The sequence below is a fragment of the Panthera leo genome, chromosome D3 (genome assembly GCF_018350215.1).
Source record: "Panthera leo isolate Ple1 chromosome D3, P.leo_Ple1_pat1.1, whole genome shotgun sequence".
NCBI lineage: Eukaryota > Metazoa > Chordata > Mammalia > Carnivora > Felidae > Panthera > Panthera leo.
In genome coordinates this window covers 10,412,871-10,431,951 of record NC_056690.1, presented here as the reverse complement: position 1 = coordinate 10,431,951, position 19,081 = coordinate 10,412,871, and the positions used below count along the sequence as shown (strand labels likewise).

General features: G+C 51.7%; 1 protein-coding gene across 1 annotated transcript; it reads right to left on the bottom strand.

The window, feature by feature from the left end:
- Window positions 1–6,429: 6,429 nt before the first annotated feature.
- On the bottom strand, window positions 6,430–18,829 carry OAS1 (2'-5'-oligoadenylate synthetase 1). The gene is made up of 6 exons (XM_042909643.1): window positions 18,559–18,829; window positions 16,203–16,491; window positions 13,478–13,662; window positions 9,074–9,306; window positions 8,143–8,296; window positions 6,430–6,938 (listed from the first exon to the last, which is right to left on the bottom strand). The coding sequence occupies exons 1-6, from the start codon at window positions 18,742–18,744 to the stop codon at window positions 6,780–6,782; spliced, it is 1,206 nt and encodes a 401-aa protein (XP_042765577.1). The 5' UTR covers window positions 18,745–18,829; the 3' UTR covers window positions 6,430–6,779.
- Window positions 18,830–19,081: the final 252 nt, after the last annotated feature.

Below are 19,081 nucleotides of genomic sequence, written 5' to 3'. Positions count from 1 at the left end.
CGTCCGCGCGCGCTCCCCGCTGCCCGCGGCGCCCCGACCCGGGCTCTGCGCGGGGCGGGAGGGCAGGGGGTGGGGCTGCCGCCCCAGCCTCCCCGCCGCCGCCGCGCCCCGCGGCCCTGCTCCCCAGCCTCGCAAGCGTTCCTCCCCTCTCCCGTTTTCGGTTTCGGTTTCGTTTCTCTCCAGCAGCTCTGGGCTCTCGCACCCATTTCCGGGTTCCCTTCCCAGCCGAGTTTCGTTTTTTCGGCCTCCCGGCTCCCAGCACTGGGTCCGCCTTCCCTGCCCCCCCCCCCCCCCCAGCTCCGATGCACTGAACACACCTGAACAAAAAGCCTCGGCAGCAGCGGGTCCACAGAGCACCGTCGCGTACCCTGGAAGCATTGAAGAAACGTGCAGGATTTACACGCGAGGACACGGTCACGCCTGGTGGCCTGGAGGAGGTTCACCGAGAGAGCACCCCGCTAGCTCTCTGCCTGAAGGGGGCGTTCTGAACACCGCTAGTAATGGAGGACCCTTTGCACAACGCTTGTCCCTCGCGGCTTTACACGTCCACCCATCGCGTTCCATCCTCCCGACAGCCAGGCGCTATTATTACCACACCCGTTTGATGGACGGAGTTAAGGTACAGAGAATCTAGGCACCTCGGCCAAGGTCACATACGTAGCTGGAAAATTGTCAGACTGGATTCGAACCCAGCACACGCTGTCAGTACTGCGCTGTGTTCTTACAGGAGCGCCTGTTCTTACAGGAGTATAAAAATAATTTACACGTTTAATGCAATTCCAAAATGTTTAGAATCCCAATTTTTAAAACTTCAGACATACTCTGAAGTCCTGCCTGGAAGAAGAATTCTTTTAAAAAGGAGAAACGGGCAAGGAAGATCAGTATACCATGGCATCTCACGCAACGTTGCATAGCAAGGTGTTATAAAGCTCCCAGAGTTAGATCCCTTTGGGACCGGCGCAAAACTAGGCGGAGAGTAAGCAGCAGAGTGGAGACCTGAAGCTACCGGGGGTTTCTATCTTCACATCTGTCCTCGACCTTTCTGGCGGGTTCGCTGTGGCTCCTCTATCCAGAGGACCAGAAGGTGAGCTCTTTCCCAGGCTCCGCCCATGCCACCGTCCAACCCCCCCCTCCCTATCCCACTCAAAAATTCTTTAGTCCTCTGTCCCATACGCTCAGGGATCCAGCAGTCACTCTGTCTGGGGTAGCAATGAATGTGAACAAGGACTTTCTGAAGTCTGCCTTAACCTCTAGGAAATAGATGGGGTCGGAGGGTGAACTGCAGAGCTCATAGCGAACCAGAGGAAGAGAGGGCAGGCTACTGGGGTGGACACCTGGTTTTCTACTTCGGGTAGCGAGCGCCACATCCCTGGGAGGTATTCAGTTGCAGGAAGACGCCCATTTTGTAGGTTTGATATTGTGGAGGGGATTCAAGCCGGGTGCCCTCAGCCATCCGGTCATGCTTTCAAGCTCTCCTATTAATCAGTCGTCTCCCTGACTCACAGGTCACTTGAGAAATCCTCCATTTGTCAGGGCGCCTGAGTGGCTCAGTCGGTTGAGTGTCCGACTTCAGCTCAGGTCACGATCTCACGGTTCGTGGGCTCGAGCCCCCTGCTGGGCTCTGTGCTGACGGCTCAGAGCCTGGAGCCTGCTTCGGATTCTGTGTCTCCCTCTCCCTCTGCCCCTTCCCTGTGCGCGCGCGCTCTCTCTCTCTCAATAAATAAATAAATATTCATTTAAAAAAAGAAAGAAATCCTCCATTTGAGATAGTATGCTGAACGCACATTCACGATCCCACCAAAATGACAGCAAAGATATGTTAAAAGTGTCCTGCAACTCAACAGGTGGGAAATCAAGAAAGATCACCGTCAAGGGACCAGGACAGCTGAGGTATGTTGAGGAGGGAGAAAGGGAAGGGTCAAGGCTGGATGAAGACGGGGGACCGATCACGTACACAAGCTGTCAACTGCCGCCCTAGACTCTGGAAATCACAGGGAAGAGGTGAACACGTTGGATCATGCTGCCGGATGCTAAGTAGAGGCCCCGCGGGCGAACTGGGGTCTTGTGGGACGCCCGAGACACATGGGGGCTGGAGGAAGTAGGCCGTGTTGGCCCGAAACACGGGAGGGAGAAAGTGCTTCTGCAGGGCAGGAAGGGCTCTGAGGAGCTCGGGGGAGGGGCCCCGACGTGTCACAGAGACAGGGGTGTGCAGGGAGGGCTTCGTGTGGGGGGGGGGTGGGGGTGTTTGGGAGCGCTCACTCGGGGCTTCAAAAGTGGCATGAGGTTAAAATTCACCTTCCTTTTTTCAAATTTTTTAAATTAAAAAAATTTTTTTTTACTGTTTATTTATTTTTGAGAGAGAGAGAGAGAGAGAAGAGAGGGAATCCGAAGCAGGCTCCGGGCTCCTAGCTGTCAGCACAGAGTCCGACATGGGGCTCGAACTCATGATCTGAGCTGAAGTCAGACGCTCAACCAACTGAGCCACTCAGGTGCCCTGTCCCCCCGCCGCCCCCAACCAAATCACCTTCTTTTGAGCCAGGGGTGAGGTGGGAGGGGCTGGGAGCATAGAGGGGTGGGCCTCAGCATCAATTCTGAGCATCAATCCAGCATCAATCAGTTTATTGCAAAAAGAATTGATAAAGTCAGAGAATTCAGAAGAGTATAAAGATGGCTTGAAATGTTATCATCAAATACACTCTCTGCAACATTTAGGTCTTCCAGGAACCAAATGCTACAAAGTGCGATTAAAGAGAACGTACTGAGGACAGTAAAATAGAAACAAATATGTAGGAATAATATGACAGAGGATGTGAAAGACCCACGCAGTGGCATATTACAATGGTTACAGCATCATCAAAGACGATTAAAATAAAAAGGACGATTAAAATTAATAAGGAGACACTCCAAGTTCATGGATGGGGATTCTCAATAGAACAACAGCATCTTTCTTCCTAAACTAATGTATGTAATTCCAGTCAAATGCCTCCCCATGTTTTGGGTGGGACTTCACACCTCGAGTATAAATTAACATAGAAAAGGTCAGGAGAAGGCTTTTGTGGGTTTCCCCCCTAATATAAGATTTTTTAACAAATGTTTATTTTTGAGAGAGACGGAGTCAGAGCGTGAGCAGGGGAGGGGCAGAGAGAGAGGGATCCCTGACGCAGAATCCGAAGCAGGCTCCAGGCTCTGAGCCGTCAGCACAGAGCCCGACGTGGGGCTCGAACTCACGGACCGCGAGATCATGACCTGAGCCGAAGTCAGACGCTTACCCGACTGAGGCATCCAGGTGCCCCTCCTGTAATAGAAGATTTAGTCTTTAATCCATTTTGAGTGGCTTTTCGTGTATAGTGTAAGATAAGGGTCTAGGTCATTCTTTTGCGTGTGGGTGTCCCATTTTCCCATTGCCATTTGTTGAAGGCTTAGCCTTTCCCCATTGTGTATTCTTGGCAAATTGCTGAAGGTCAGTTGACTATATGTGAAGTACAGGCAAGACAAACAAAACTGGACAAGAGGGACGACATCAAACTGAAAAGCTTCTGTGCAGCAAATGAAACCGTCAACGGAGGAATAATGCAACCTATGGAAAAGGAGAAAATATTAGCAAACCGTGACTCAGATAAGGGGTTCCTCTGCAAAATCATAAGGTGCTCCTACCACTCAGTAGCAAAGACACTAATAGCCCAATTTAAAAATGGGCCAAGGACTCGAGAAGACTTTTTTCCGAAGAAGACCACAAATGGCCAACAGGTGTATGAAAAGATGCTCACCATCGCTAATCATCAGGGAATTGTAAATCAACACCGTAGAGCTATGACTTCACACCAATTAGAATGGCTGTTCCCGAGCAAACGAGAGACGCGAGTGTTGGTGAGGAGGTGGAGAACACGAAACCTTTGTGCACTGTTGGTAGGAAGTCAAGATGGCACAGCCATTACAGGAAAGTATGGGAGTTCCTCGAAAAATAAAAAACAGGGGCGCCTGGGCGGCTCAGTCGGTGAAGCGTCTGACTCCAGCTCAGGTCATGATCTCACAGTTCGTGGGTTCGAGCCCTGCGTCGGGGCTCCGTGCTGACAGTGCAGAGCCTGCTTCAGATCCTCTGTCTCCCTCTGTCTCTGCCCCTCCCCTGCTCATGCTCGCTCTCTCTCAGAAATAAACATTAAAATGAATAAAAAATAGTACTACTGTATGATTGATGTGGCTTTTCAATTAATCTACTGATGATTGTAACATTGTTTATAGTCATGAAACACTTTCAGAAGATGACACAAGTTGGGAATGCAAGCAGGTGCAGCCACTCTGGAAAACAGTATGGAGGCTCCTCAAAAAAGCTAAAGGTAGAACTCCCCTACGACCCAGCAATTGAACTACTAGGCATTTATCCACAGGATACAGATGGGCTGTTTCGAAGGGACACGTGCACCCCCATGTTTATAGCAGCACTATCGACAAGAGCCACAGGATGGAAAGAGCCCAAATGTCCATCGATGGATGAATGGATAAAGATGGGACAGACACACACACACACACACACACACACACACATACACACACACAATGGAGTATTACTTGGCAATCAAAAAGAATGAAATCCTGCCATTTGCAACTACGTGGATGGAACTGGAGGGTAGCATACTAAGTGAAATTAGTCAGAGAAAGACAAAAATCCTATGACTTCACTCATATGAGGACTTAAAGAGACAAAACAGATGCACATAAGGGAAGGGAAACAAAAATCATATAAAAACAGGGAGGGGGACAAAACAGAAGAGACTCTTAAATATAGAGAACAAACTGAGGGTTACTGGAGGGGCTGTGGGAGGGGGGATGGGCTAAATGGGGAAGGGGCAGTAAGGAATCTACTCCTGAAGTCATTGTTGCACTACATGCTAACTAATTTGGATGTAAATTTTAAAAAACAAAATTAAAAAATAAATAAATAAAAGAAAAATTTTTTTAAAAAAAGAATCAGCAAAAAAAGAAAAAACCTCCTAGGATTCTGATAAGAGTTGCTTTGAATCTATAGATCAATTTGGAAAGAATTGACATGTGAACCATATTAAGTCTTGCATTCCATCATACAGTATATCTCTCCATTTATTTAGGTCTTCTTCAATTTATTGTGGAAACCTTGTGTACTTTTCAGGGTATAGATCATGCACACTTTTGTCAACTTTATCCCTAATTTACATATGTCCAATTTCTGATCTTTTTGCCAGTATGTAAAAACCCAATCAAATAATTTTGTATATTGGCTTGTATCTTGCAACCTTGCGAAGTTCATGTGTTAATTTTAGTAGCTTTCTGAAGATTCCACCAGCTCTCTACATAAGCAATCACACAGTCTGTGAATAAAGACGGTTTTACTGTTTTCTTTCCAAAAAAAAAAGGTGACACAGGTGGATTATCCACTTAATTATGGTATAGTGCAACGCAGCCATTGTATGTGATAGCCCAAATTTCCTACTCAGCATAGTGATAATTATGACACATGTGACAAAGCAGGTAACAAAACCAGGTAGGGAGTAGAATCCCATTTTTATAAAAACACCACATACACAGGGAGACAGGGAGAGTCAGAGACAAGGCTGAAGAGACAGGTCCCAAGTGTTCACAGGTTGGCGGAAGGGACCACGGAGTGTTTTTCTTTCTTTCTTCCTTCCCCCTCCCCTCCCTCCTTTCTTCCCTTCCTTCCTTCCTTCCATTCGTTCTAATGATTTCTTTACTTCGCTAATGTTAAAGACAATAACCAAATAATGTCATGAAAAAGAAATGACGTTTGTGGGTTCAAGTCCCACATTGGGCTCTGTGCTGACAGCTTAGAGCCTGGAGCCTGCTTCGTATTCTGTGTCTCCCTCTCTCTCTCTGCCCTCCCTCACTCATGCTCTCTCTCTCTCTCTCTCAAAATAAATAAACATTTAAACAAATTTTAAAAATTATCAGTTGTCAGGCATGTGACGTTCTTCTGTTCGTGTGTGTGTGCGAAGTCTCTGAGACCAGGTATGTGCATTACACACTCACTCGCAGCACACCTCGATTTGGACCAGCTGCGGTTCAAGGGCATAACAGCCACATGTGTCTGGAAGCTACCGCATCGGACAGGGCAGTTCTAAAAACTTTCCTAGATGATCAGAAGTGTAGACAGAGGGTGAATCAGAACTGCTGGTCCTAGGATTATTTGTAATTGAAAATTAGAAGGACCCAAAGTGATCTAATTATTACCAGGTTCCATGCAAATGTTGGTCTATGAGGCAAGGATTTTTCGTCTGCTCTGTTCATTGCCGTGTTCCCAGCATCCAGAACAATGCTTGGCACACAGCAGGCACCCAATACACGTTTCCGGTTGAATCGGTTCATGTATACACACATGTAATACGCAGATACACTTCTCGATGGTGTGGTGTGCAGTGACTAAACATCCAACACACGGTATTTGCTCTTCTTTTTATTGTTACCGACGAGAAATTGGACTAGAACTCTCCTACTAGGAAGACAGAATACAGTTAAGGCTCTCTGGTTGTCTCTCAGAAAACATTGTCAGAGATCAGGCTGGGGTAGGGTGGGGCTGCAGGGAACGTCATCTATGATGGGTTGAAAGACCACCGAGTGGGGGAACAGTGGGGGCCAGGAAACCTGGATTCGGGTCTGAAGACTGACACCCATTCACCGCTGCTTTGGGGGCCGTCTTCTGCTATCTGGATCAAGGGACGCCCCCCTACCTCCAAAATGAGGGGGCTGATCTGGATGATTCTGGAGCCCTTCCTCCGAAGATGGGCTGGCATTCAGAGGATGGCACACGTCCAGTCATCTTCCTTCCGGGGAACGGATGCTGCCGGGCTCGTGCTGAGGTACACAGAGGGTGCAGGACGCCATCCATAATCATGGTGCTGATATGTCCTGTGTTCACAGGTAAACCAATCGTTTGGATAGTTTTCTTCAGGCTAAAAGGGTAAAGCACATGATCACATTGCAGAGCTGATCCTTCCCCCTTGGCACTGGGTCTCAGTGAGCATTTACAGTGTCACAGGCCACCCGGATCCCCCTGGAGGACGGACAAACAAGTCCCAGCTGCTGGGGAGGCGGGCAGCAGACAGACCCCTGGCCTTCAGGGCCGCCTCGGCTGCAGAAAGCCCCATGTCCAAGGCGATGCCCATTCCTGAGTTGCCCACATTCAGTGACTGGTCCACGGGGGGGGGAGGGGGGGGGTCTAAAGGGCTGACCACCCCAGACTGCGGCAGGGCAACTCTGAAGGCCACGGAGCCCCAGGACTCCCCCTCGGAGGGGCTGGCCGAGACTCACATACGGGCACACCCCCAGCTGGACTTCTCCCTGCGCCCACACCTGCTTCCTCCCCCTCCTTTCCACAGTTGTTGGCTCCGATGGTTCTCCCCGAAAACACTCCTTCCCCGAAAACACTCCTTCCCCGGGGAACCCACCTACAACGTCATCACCGTCACCTGCTGTGCAAAAGACTACGGCCCTGGTGTGGGGGGTGGGGCAGAGATCCAAGTTCAGGCCCTTCTGCCTCTTCCCGGCTGTGTGGCACGCCCACGTCCCTCAGCAGTGCGCAGTCTCCCGTGTGTGGGACGATACGCGTGGGGACGCTGCAGTGCACGGCGGGCTGAGCGCTGGCACCGGAAGCCACGGACTTTGGATCTCCGCTCCACCGCGGGAGCTCCCGCGCTACATGTCCTTGAGCAGGTGACTCTCTGAGCCCCTCTTCTCACAGGTAAGATGGGAGTAGGAAACACGCCTCAAAGGGTGTTGTTTTCATGAAATAATGTAGCCATCCGTTTGGGACAGAACCTGAGCCCAGAGCAAATATTCACTAAGCGGTGGCTGTTATTGTTTATTATTATTCGCAGAGGAAGGAGCCCACTGGGGCTGTTGGAAGAGTTGCCTCCGGCCTGGGTAGTGGTAGCTAAAGAATGAACTCTGGACAAGGGATATGCAAATCCCAGGAGCCCGGCGAAACGGGGCTAAGATGACGGAGAAAATGGAGCGAATCCTGAAACTCTATGACTAGGGGACCCTAGTAGCAAGAGGCCACTTTGGCGAGAACGTTCTCCAGCAGCATGCGACACACGGTGCGGAGGAGGTGGGGGAGGGGGGGGGAAGGACAGCAGAGGGGAAGCCGCAAATCACCTGCACGTTCCACGAGACCACCGGAGACCCATCCCTGTTGGTAAAGCATGGGTAACCCAGCCAGACTCTGGCCTCTTCTGCCAGCCGCTGCCAGCTGTACCGGTCTTTACCGGCCACGTTTCCTGTAGGGTCGGCCGGGTCCAGAATCACAGGCCTGGAGAGGAACAGTGAGAGAGGGACAGGTGAGGAGTTAGGGCTGTGTCTGGGGGATGAGAGCCTCCTGGCCCAGGCTGGGACTCAGGGCGGGAGCCGGGGGGCGCTGTTCCCCCGGGGGCGTGTCCTGACTGCCCTGCCCCCGTGGCGGGTGGTGGGCAAGGGGAGAAAAAGCCTGGCCCTTGGGTCTGACAGGCCTGGGTTTGAATCTCCCTTCTGCCCTTTATTAGTCGTTTGCTCTTGGGCAGGTCAGTTGACCTCTTTAAGCCGATTTGCTCATCTGTGAAATGGGGAGAGCAGAGGACACCTGTCTCATAGGACATGATGTGAGGGTGGAGACAGAACGTGGGAAATGTTCCGCACAGGACTCGGAACGCAGCAAGAGGTCGGTACACGTTAGCTGTAAGGACCGTAATTTTTTGCTTACTATATCAGAATGCGTTCGTCTTGCCGCAAGCTCTTAATCCCTCGGAGCAACGAGCATTGTTGCTGTAGCTGTTGGTATTTTACTCGTGTTTTTGTTAAGGTTTAGGCAAGCTCCTTACTTCTCAGAACCTCAGTTTGTCCACCTGTAAAGTGGCTACATACTGCCTGCCTCACAGGGCGGGAGGCTGTAGGTTCAATCAGATGGGCAGTAGGAAAATGCTCAGCACGATGACTGGCCAGAGAAGATGAGCCGTGAGCACGGAGCCCTCCCCCTCCCCCCAGTTCCAAGGTGCCACAGGGCACCAGGGGTTCCTTTCTGTGGGGAGCCGACCCACGTGGAGGTGTAGGGTACCTGGATTTATTAAGCTGTCTCTTCAGGTACTGTTTAATGGTAGGGTTTTCAAAGTCGTAATAATTTGTCCAGTAGATGCAAAGCTCCCGGTAGTTCAGGACTAATACCAAGACGGTCTGGAACCCCCGAGCGGTGCTGAAATCTGTCTGCTTGTTCCCGCGCTCCCAGGCGTAGACGGTCAGGAGCTCCAGGGCGTACTGGGGTGGGAGTGGCTTCCCAAGCTTCTCCTTGCACTGAGGAGGGGGGAAAGACCATCAGAAACATGCACTTGTCCCGTCGTGGCACAAAGCACATCTCCCAAGGGCCAAATCCGGCCTGCCATCTGCTTTTGTCAATAACATTTCCTTGAAGCCAAAGCCACGCCCATTCATCTGTGTGTAGCCTGTGGCTGCTCTCGCGCTACAAAGACAGAGCTGGCTGGTTGTGGCAGAGACCACGTACATAGCCCCCAGAGTCTGAAATGGTCACTACCTAAGGCATTTCGGAAAAATTTTACTGACTCCTGGTTAAGAGCTTGAGCTCTGGATTATGCGTGAGGTGGGTTCGAGTCCTGCATCCACCAGTGTCCAATTCCGAGAAGACAACTTAGACTCTTGGGGCCTCGTTATTCTTACCTGCCAGGTGAGGGGTAATAACACCACCAACCCCAAAAGGATACCGTGACAATTAACTGAGAGGAAGAACTTGAAGTGTTCCTAAGAGCCAAACAAAAGTCCCTTTGGAGTAAGATCGCTAACCCAGAGCGTCAAATGATTTCACAAAGAATTTATAAGTATCATGACCTGCACGTAAATAACCAGGTACACGAGGAAACGAGACACCAAGAGTAATAACCAGAAGGAAGAGGAAAATAGTAATAAGTTCACAGAACTTTTTTTTTTTTTTTAGGGAAAGTAGTTTATAAAAAAAATTTTTTTTAAAGTTTATTTATTTTGAGAGAGACAGAGACAGTGTGAGCAGGGGAGGGGCAGAGAGAGAGGGAGAGAGGGAGAGAGAATCCCAAGCAGGATCTGCACTGCCAGCGCAGAGCCCGACGTGAGGCTCGAACTCACAAAACTGTGAGATCGCGACCCGAGCCGAAAATGAGAGTTGGACGCTTAACCGGCTGAGCCACCCAGGTGTCCCAGTCCACAGAACTGTAAATATTGAAGGATCAGATATAGACTTTGAAATAACTAGGAATATTGTGTTTAAAGAAACGAAGAGCTTGAAATAGAGAAAATTAGAAGCCGTAACAAGTAGCATGGCATATTTGAAAATAAATACAATAGAAATCATAGTATAAAAAATGACAATAACTGTAATTAATAACTCAACAGCAAATTAGAGACAGTTAGGGGAAAATTAGTGAGTTGGAGGGTATAAGGAGCCACGGTTAGGCTGACAACTGACTCGTCACTAGTGACACCGGAAGACAGAGGAGTGACGTATTCCATGTACTGAAATGACCGCCAAATATATGGCAAAAATACCCATCGGCAACGAAGGTAAAATCAAGACATTTTCAAGCAAACAAAAACTAAGAGTTCATTATCACAAGACAGTCACCAAAAAAATCCTCAAGGGGACATACTTCAGGAAGACGGAACGTGATCCCCGGGGGACAGTTAGAGACGTAGGAAAGAGCTGACAGTAAAGAGCGTAGTAAATACGTGGGTAGATAAAATGAGCACTGATGTTGTAAAATAATAGTAATGCTTTGAGGCCCTTGAAAATATAGAGACTTGAAATATACAACACAAGTAGGATGTGAGTTGGGGACGGTGATGGTGGTAGTAAGTGGGGTTAAAGGACGGTCAGGTTCCTGCATTGCTTTCCAGGAAAGGAGAGGGAGGGAGAGGGGAAGGGGAAGAAGGGTAGAGAGAGGGAGAGGAAGGAGGGAGGAGAATAAGGGAGGGAGGGAGAGAGGGAGAGAGGGGAAGGGGAAGAAGGACAGGGAGGGAGGAAGAGACAATTTTTTGCAGGACCATCTTGTTCATCGAAAACAGTTAGTATCCCTGGCTTCTTCCCACTAATTGTCAGTAGCACCCTTGCCCCCGATCACCATGGTTACCAAAAAGCATCCTCATGAATTTTCAATGTCCTTGGGGCCAGTGTTACGCTTGTCAAGAACCACTTTTGTAAGTTCTTTTTTTTTTTTTTTTAACGTTTATTTATTTTTGAGACAGAGACAGAGCATGAACGGGGGAGGGTCAGAGAGAGAGGGAGACACAGAATCTGAAACAGGCTCCAGGCTCTGAGCGGTCAGCACAGAGCCCGACGCGGGGCTCGAACTCACGGACCGCGAGATCATGACCTGAGCCGAAGTCGGACGCTTAACTGACTGAGCCACCCAGGTGCCCCACTTTTGTAAGTTCTAAAATGCTCAGGCTCCATGATCATATTTCCTAGATCAGCAAACTTCAGGTGTCTAGCAAATACGTGATTTCTTGCTTTGCCTTGAAGATAATCTTTCAAGTAGGAAGGTTCTCCTTAATTGCTTTCTTTCACCCAATTACTCATCCAAAAATATACACGTCTATTATAAGATGTATATTACATATCAGGCAAAGTCTTCAGTCAGAAGACCCAAGTTCAAGGCTTCGTTCTGCTCCTTATTAGCTGAAAGAGCGATCTGACTCTTACTCCTCCAGTAATACAGGCTTGATAATGACACCTCCCCTCGCTCAGCTCACAGAATGACCATGAAGATTAAGTGAGATATAGGATGTCTTAAAGTAAATGGAAATGCGTATCACATCCACAGAAGATTAAATATGATGAGCCTGGACAAGATGAACACACACTACAGGCTAACTTTTATTATGTGCGCTCCTGTAGTGGCTCAAAGGAACCACATCCGTGAGGATCGGCTGTGCCAGGCACCGTGTCATGTTAGGCCACGTCGTCCTTCGCAAATGAGAAAATAAGAAGCACAGAGAGGTTAAGTTGATGGCTCAAGGTCAGACAGCCAGGGAGCAGACAGAAGTGTCTGTGTGTGTGTGTGTGTGTGTGGTGATACCATTCATTAATTTATTCAACAATTACTTACTGAGCACCTATTATGTGCCAGGCACACTGTTCTAGGTTCCGGAGACGCAGCAGTAAATAAAACACACAAACCCCTTCCTTCGTGTACATTTTTAGCGGGAGAGACAGACACTAAACAAACACATACGCAACTGCAAAGGTCCAAAGGCTGGAGCAGAGTCTTGCTGTTGGAGGAACGACAAGGGAGGCGGCATGGCCTGAAGGGCAGACATGGGGGTTCAGCGAGGTCAAGGGCAGATCCCGGGAGCCTCGCGAGGTGCCTGGGACCCAGGCGACAGCGTTAGAAGTGGTGACAATAAATGAATTGTGGGTATATTTTAAAAATAGGACCAACACCGCTTGTTGACTGGATGGAGGTGTGCATGTGAAGAGGTCAAGGAAGATGTATGGTTCAGGCCAGAGTAACTGGCAGAATGGGGTTGTCACGTGTTGGGATGGGAAAGACTGGGACGAGTGTGACGCCCTGGGGCCCCTGGCACCTGTCTCTCCCCTTCCTATCCAACCCCGTCCTCCTCCTTCTCTCCTTCCCCACGCAGCCCCTCCTCTCCCTCGCCCCATCCCTCCCTCCCTGTGGGAAATAGGTTCAAGGATTCCTTACACTTACCTAACGAAGCTGAGGGCAGAAAGCCCCGCGCCACAGGGTGAAAGCGCCCGAGGTTAGTTAGCGAGATATTGTCGCAGGATCACGAGTGACTTGCTACAGGGAGCTACTCTCCATCTGCCGCCGACACACTATTGTGCTCTGACTACAACTTCAAACGCCCCTCGCCCCCCAGACTCTTTGCTTCTTACACACACGAGTTCATGCTTTACTATCTGATTGTTTTCTGCACATTCACCACGTGTGTACGATCTTGAGAGCTCAACAAACGCGGACACGAAATCCCTGCTCGGGGCCCTGGTCTCTCCCCAGACATTAGCCTCTCTCGTCTTCGTTTCTGTGTCTGCTCTCTCGCTGGACGAGAGAGAGTTCCAGATTCCTGATCTGAGACACCTCCCCTTCCCCCCTCCTCTCCTCCCTCCCCTCTCTCCCTCATCTCCTCCCTCTTCTCCCCTCCCTCTCCTGGTCCTCCTCCTTCTCCCCTCCCCACACCTCTCTCTCCTCCACCCCTCCCTCTATTCCATGCCCCCCTTCCTTCTCTCCCTCCTCCCCTCCCTCCCTTCCCACTCTCCCCTCCCTCCCCACCCCCCTCCCTCTCCTGGTCCTCCTCCTTCTCCCCTCCCCTCCCCTCCCTCCCCACCACCCCCCCCTCCTGGTCCTCCTCCTTCTCCCCTCCCCACACCTCTCTCTCCTCCACCCCTCCCTCTATTCCATGCCCCCCTTCCTTCTCTCCCTCCTCCTCCTCCTCAGCTCCCCAGGCAGAAGGAACTTACCAGTTGGTACCAGTGCTTCACCAGGCGGATGAGGCTCTTCACCTTGGTCGGACGCTGCCTCAGGAAGTCTCGCTGCAGCTCTGTGAAGCAGGTGGAGAACTCTCCCTCTCGGTCCAGGTCCTGGCACTCCTGGATTAGCTTGATGTAGACTCTGGGGTCGGGTCTGTGGGCATTGGTCCACTGCCCTGTTAGGGACAAATCCATACATAACTCTACGATGTTAGCATCTCTGAGGTTCGTCCGGCCACTCTGGGGCTCACTGGCCGTGGGGTGCAGCAGAAAGGGCGACGGGCCGAGCCAGGGGGCCTGAAGCCCGTCCCCAGCCTTCCCTTCTCCCATCTCTTCTGCCAACCCACCTCACCCGGAGGGGAGCCTCCTCACTGGTCCCTCCACAGCCCACTCTCGACCCAGAGAGGACTTTCAAAACCAGCTCACACCGCTTCTTGCTTCCCACATCTAGAATAAAACCCAGTATCTGCACCGTGGCCTAGGAGATTTGCGGGGATCTCACCTCCTACCTTGCTCCCCTGCCGCTCATACCTGGGGCCTTTTTTCTCTTCCTCAAACACGCCAAGCTCACTCCTGTCTCGGGACCTTTGCACTTGCTGTTTCTTCTTCCTGGATCTTCCCATGGTTGGCTCCTTCTCATCCCTCAGCTCCGAGGTCACCTCCCCAGAAACCTTCCCTCATCACACTGTCTGAAAAAGCCCTCCCCCTGCCACCTCCCGGTCGCTCCCCATCGTATCGCTCCGCAGGTATCATTCCATGTATCTTGCTTCTATACTTAATGTCAGGCTCCAGGATAGAGGTTCCTTGTCTGGCTCATTCATGGCCAGGGAGCAGTGCCTGGTACACAGTAGGCACTCAGGGGATAATCTGTGTTTATCCTTGTTGACTGAATGTCTCCCAAACTCCGGTCGTACCTCTCTTCCCATCTATTCTCCAGGCTACCGTTGGACTAGGTTTCTAAAACACAAATCTGACCAGGTTACTCCCCTACTTGAAACCCTCCCACAGCTGTTCTGTTGTGTTCAGAAGAAACCCTTGACCAAGGAGGCAGGTTTCTGCAGGATCAGCTCTCCTGGCTCAGTTCCCGCTCACTCCTTCCCTGCCCTCTCCGCTCCCCCCCTGCCCCCTCTACCCTCCCCACTCCCTCCCTGCCCCCCATCCTCCCCCCTCCTTCCCTGCCCTCCACACCCTCCCTACTCCCTCCCTGCCCTCCCCCTCCTTCCCTGCCCTCCATGCCCTCCCCACTCCCTTCCTGCCCCCCATCCTCCCCCCTCCTTCCCTGCCCTCCACATCCTCCCTACTCCCTCCCTGCCCTCCCCCTCCTTCCCTGCCCTCCATGCCCTCCCCACTCCCTTCCTGCCCCCCATCCTCCCCCCTCCTTCCCTGCCCTCCACACCCTCCCTACTCCCTCCCTGCCCCCCATCCTCCCCCCTCCTTCCCTGCCCTCCACACCCTCCCTACTCCCTCCTTGCCTTCCCCCTCCTTCTCTGCCCTCCATGCCCTCCCCACTCCCTTCCTGTCCCCCATCCTCCCCCCTCCTTCCCTGCCCTCCACACCCTCCCTACTCCCTTCCTGCCCCCCATCCTCCTCCCTCCTTCCCTGCCCTCCACACCCTCCCTACTCCCTTCCTGCCCCCCATCCTCCCCCCTCCTTCCCTGCCCTCCACACCCTCCCTACTCCCTCCCTGCCCTCCACGCCCTCCCCACTCCCTCCCTCCCCCCCCCCCCACTCTCTTCAGTGTCCAGCCGTTCCCCCAACACATCCTCCCCCTTTCTCATCTCCAGTCCTTTGCTTGTGCTGTTCCCTCTGCCGGGCATGTCCTTCCTCCCCTTCTCTCTCCCCCTCTTATCTCTTTTGTAACCATCACCTGCCAGCGCCCAACACCGGACATGGCAACAAGGAGAGCTTCCCAAACTTTCTCATTTCCCGGTGCCTTTAGAGTTTCGGTATTTTTCTCAAGGGTCCCCTCCGCCCAAGAGGAGTTCCATGCATGGGGTTCAGTCTACAACTGAACAGTGGGGGTTCGTGCGGTGTCCCACAGACGGCATTGTGTTTCCCTCAAAAACTTAAAATCTAACCTACTCCCTGTGCTCCCTGTGAGTGTTTTCACGGTGGCGTCCTGGGGTGCCTCGGCCTACGGTTGGGGAGCTCACACTCTTGAACACCTACTATGCGCCAGGCCCCGTGTGACAGCTGAACGTGGATGCTCGTTCAATACTTAAGAGTATGACACAGGTGGCAACGTTTTTGCCAGCTTTCCGAATGCGGAAACCGAGCCCCTGAGAGGTTCTGCTTCCTGTCCAAATGCGGCTGTGGGGCGTCGATATAGACTCCAGCCCTCAGCACAAGTCTGGCAAGATTTCCTCACGTTTGGGGCAATAGATGAAATTCACACACGGACCGCAGGCTGGATCTACGCTGCCTCCCTTTCAGAAAGCTACAATTTACACGCTTTGCCACAAGTAGAGCCGGCCAGCCCCGGAGGTGTTCCGTAAGGGACGTCTTGCCCCCAAGTTGTGCCAATTTGCTACTTAATGTCGCTCCTGTGGCCGGTCGTGACCTGATCCGTTCTAAGATCTCGACCCACCCCCTTCGAAGGGATGCCCCGTCTCGGTAAGACTCTCCGGCTGTGGAAAGTTCTGCTCAGAGATATGAAAAAAGAAAGCCGCCCTGTGGGGGGACAGAGGGGAAAGCCCGTGCGTCTGTGAGCGCTCACCCAGGACGTCAAAGGCAGGCAGGACATCAAACTCCACCCCCTCCTGGAGCTGGGGGGACCTGAGCACGAAGCTCAGAGCCCGGGGCCTCTCCCAATGCAGACTCTGAACTTCAAACTGTACTGCAAACGTTTCCTCTTCTTGACAGGCTTCCAGCTGCCTCTTAATTTCCCGGATGAACGTTCCCCGGTGGTCAAGCTGCTCCTGAAAACTTGTGAGGTTACTCAGGAAGACCACGAGGTCGGCGTCAGATCGGCCTCTGAGGGTCGTGCCCTTGCCCGAAGAGCCACCCTACGACAGATGAGGAGAACGAGAACGGACATTTACCGAGAAGGGAGGGCCTCCCGATCGAAAATGATGAGAGCGGCCACTAACATTCTAGAGCATTAGCCACTCATCTGAGGGCATCGCCAGTCTTAACTCCCATAATGCCCTCAGCCTTATGGCTGACCTACACGCTCTTGTTACCAGCTCCCACTTTACAGATGGGGAAACAGGTGCTCAGAGAGGTGACGCAGCGGCCCGGGGGGCACAGCTTGTAGGTGGCACAGATACAATTCAAACCCCGGCTGTCTCGTTCTCCAGTCTGTGTTCTTTACATCCTGTCCTTTACTATCTGATTATAGACTGCAGACCAGCCCTCGCTGGGTGGTCTACATGCATTATTTTACTTAATCTGTATACGGCCCGATAGGGCACTGGGCATGATGGATGAGGAAACTGAGGCACAGAGAGGTGAAATGACTTGCTCAAAGCCAGTAGGTGCTATCTGCTTTCAAAATTTATACTTTTTTTTTTTAAGTTTATTTATTTATTTTGAGAGAGCGCACGCACCTGTGTGCACACGTGTGCAAGCTGGGGGGAGGCAGAGAGAGAGAGAGAGAGAGAGAGAGAGAGGGAGAGAGAGAGAATCCCAAGCAGGCTCCGTGGTGTCAGTGCAGAGCCCGATGCGGGGCCCGAGATCATGATCTGAGCCGAAATCGAGCATCAGATGCTCAGCCGACTGAGCCACCCGGGCGCCCCTCAAAACTCATACTCTTAACCAGCTCATGATACTGTAGAAATGGTGAGTCCCCATTGTGGATGGGGGGAAAAAGGGAACCCTCCCACACTGTTGGTGGGAATGTAAATTGGGTGGCTCAGTCAGTTGAGCGTCCGGCTTCGGCTCAGATCATCATCTCACGGTTTGTGAGTTCGAGCCCCGCGTCGGGTTCTGTGCTGACCGCTCAGAGCCTGGAGCCTGCTTCCGATTCTGTGTCTCCTCCTCTCTCTCTGCTCCTCCCCTGCTCATGCTCTGTCTCTCCTTATCTCTCAAGAATAAATAAACTTAGGGGCGCCCTGGGTGGCTCAGTCGGTGAAGCGTCCGACTTCCGTTCAGGTCATGATCTCGCGGTCCGTGAGTTCGAGCCCCGCGGCGGGCTCTGTGCTGACAGCTCGGAGCCTGGAGCCTGTTTCTGATTCTGTGTCTCTCTCTCTCTCTCTCTGACCCTCCCCCGTTCATGCTCTGCCTCTCTCTGCCTCAAAAATAAATAAACGTTAAAAAAAAAAGACTTTAAAAAAAAAGAATAAACTTAAAAAAATTAAAAAAAAAAGAATGCTAGTTTATCACGGACGTTGAAAAGCTGAGCATCTGTGGAGACAGCTGGTGCCTGGACCCCCTTTGTGGACCCCCGAGCGGTGTCCAGCTCTGTTTTTGCACAGTATAGACTTTACAGGGGGCAATACCAACAACTTTTCAGCCACACAAAGTCATCGGAACATTTAGCTGTTGTTGGCTGGAGAGGGGCTCTGGAAGTCATTTTGTCAGGAAAAAACAAACAAACACAAAGCAGAAATGGTGAGTCCCCGGCCTGGCCACTAATTAGCAAATTGTTTACTAGAGCTGGGCCTCAGTTTCCCTATCTCTGAAATGGACGCGGCCGAGGAGGAGGGTTCCTAAGCTTCAGTCAGGGCATTTGTTTAAAAGCTACAGGTGGAGGGGGGGAGCCTGGGTGGCTCAGGCAGTTGAGCACCTGACTCTTGGCTTCGGCTTAGGTCACGATCTCACGGCTTCATGGGTTCCAGCCCCGCATCGGGTTCGCGGCCGTCAGCGCAGAGCCTGCCTCAGATCCTCTGTCCCCTCCCCTTCTCTGCCCCTCCCGCGCTGTGCTCTTTTAAAAATAAACATTAAAAAAAAAATCACAGATGGAGGGTCTCACCCCAGAACTTATTCTGACAGGCTATGGTCATATGTGCTCGCTATGGCTAAGTCAGAAACCACCTGCCCTGAAGACCCGAACCTTTTGCTCTGTCTCTGTCTCTGTGGGAACTCTTGCCCACTCAGCCACCCCTTCCCCAGTCCAGCAGGCTTGGGCTCACCTTGACCACTTTGGACACCCGCACGGGGTGTGGCGCATCCTGGAAACACCTCTCCTTCAGGAAAGTGGAGATGATGTGGACGGCTTGTCTGACCTGCCTGCGGAAACGTGTGTCTGGTAAGAGATAGTCTTCGATGAACTTGTCCAGATTCCAGGCAGGGATATCTTTGAGGTTCCACCCCGACATGATACTCAGGGCAGGCACAGCAGAGCCTGTGGCGGTGGAGCTGGCTTCTGGAAGCTGCTAACCTCCGTCCCGCCCGCTGTCTGAGCCTGTTAGTTTCGTTTCCTGGGAAGGGAGGGGCTTAGCCTAGCGAACCCGCCTCCCACCGGGAAACCTACCCTCGGGAAGGACGTCAGACCTTTCTTCAGACTGTGCTCTTAAACTCCTGCACTTCAACCCACATTAGTACCTCGCCTGGGATAAATCATAATTAAAAAACTGATGTGTGGTTTCCTGCTTTGTCTTTTTTGGCTGCTGACAAAATTGTTTTACGGTCTCTTGTGAGCTTCACGGCAGTATA

What these genes read in the sequence shown, in the direction of transcription:
- OAS1 (XM_042909643.1), bottom strand. Translation starts at nt 18,744, where the DNA reads ATGTCGGGGTGGAACCTCAAAGATATCCCTGCCTGGAATCTGGACAAG. An exon ending in TGAAGCACTGGTACCAACTG is followed by an intron (nt 9,307 to 13,477) that starts GTAAGTTCCTTC and finishes CCCCCTCCTCAG; the next exon opens with TGCAAGGAGAAGCTTGGGAA. An exon ending in AGACAGCTTAATAAATCCAG is followed by an intron (nt 8,297 to 9,073) that starts GTACCCTACACC and finishes GTTCCTCTCCAG; the next exon opens with GCCTGTGATTCTGGACCCGG.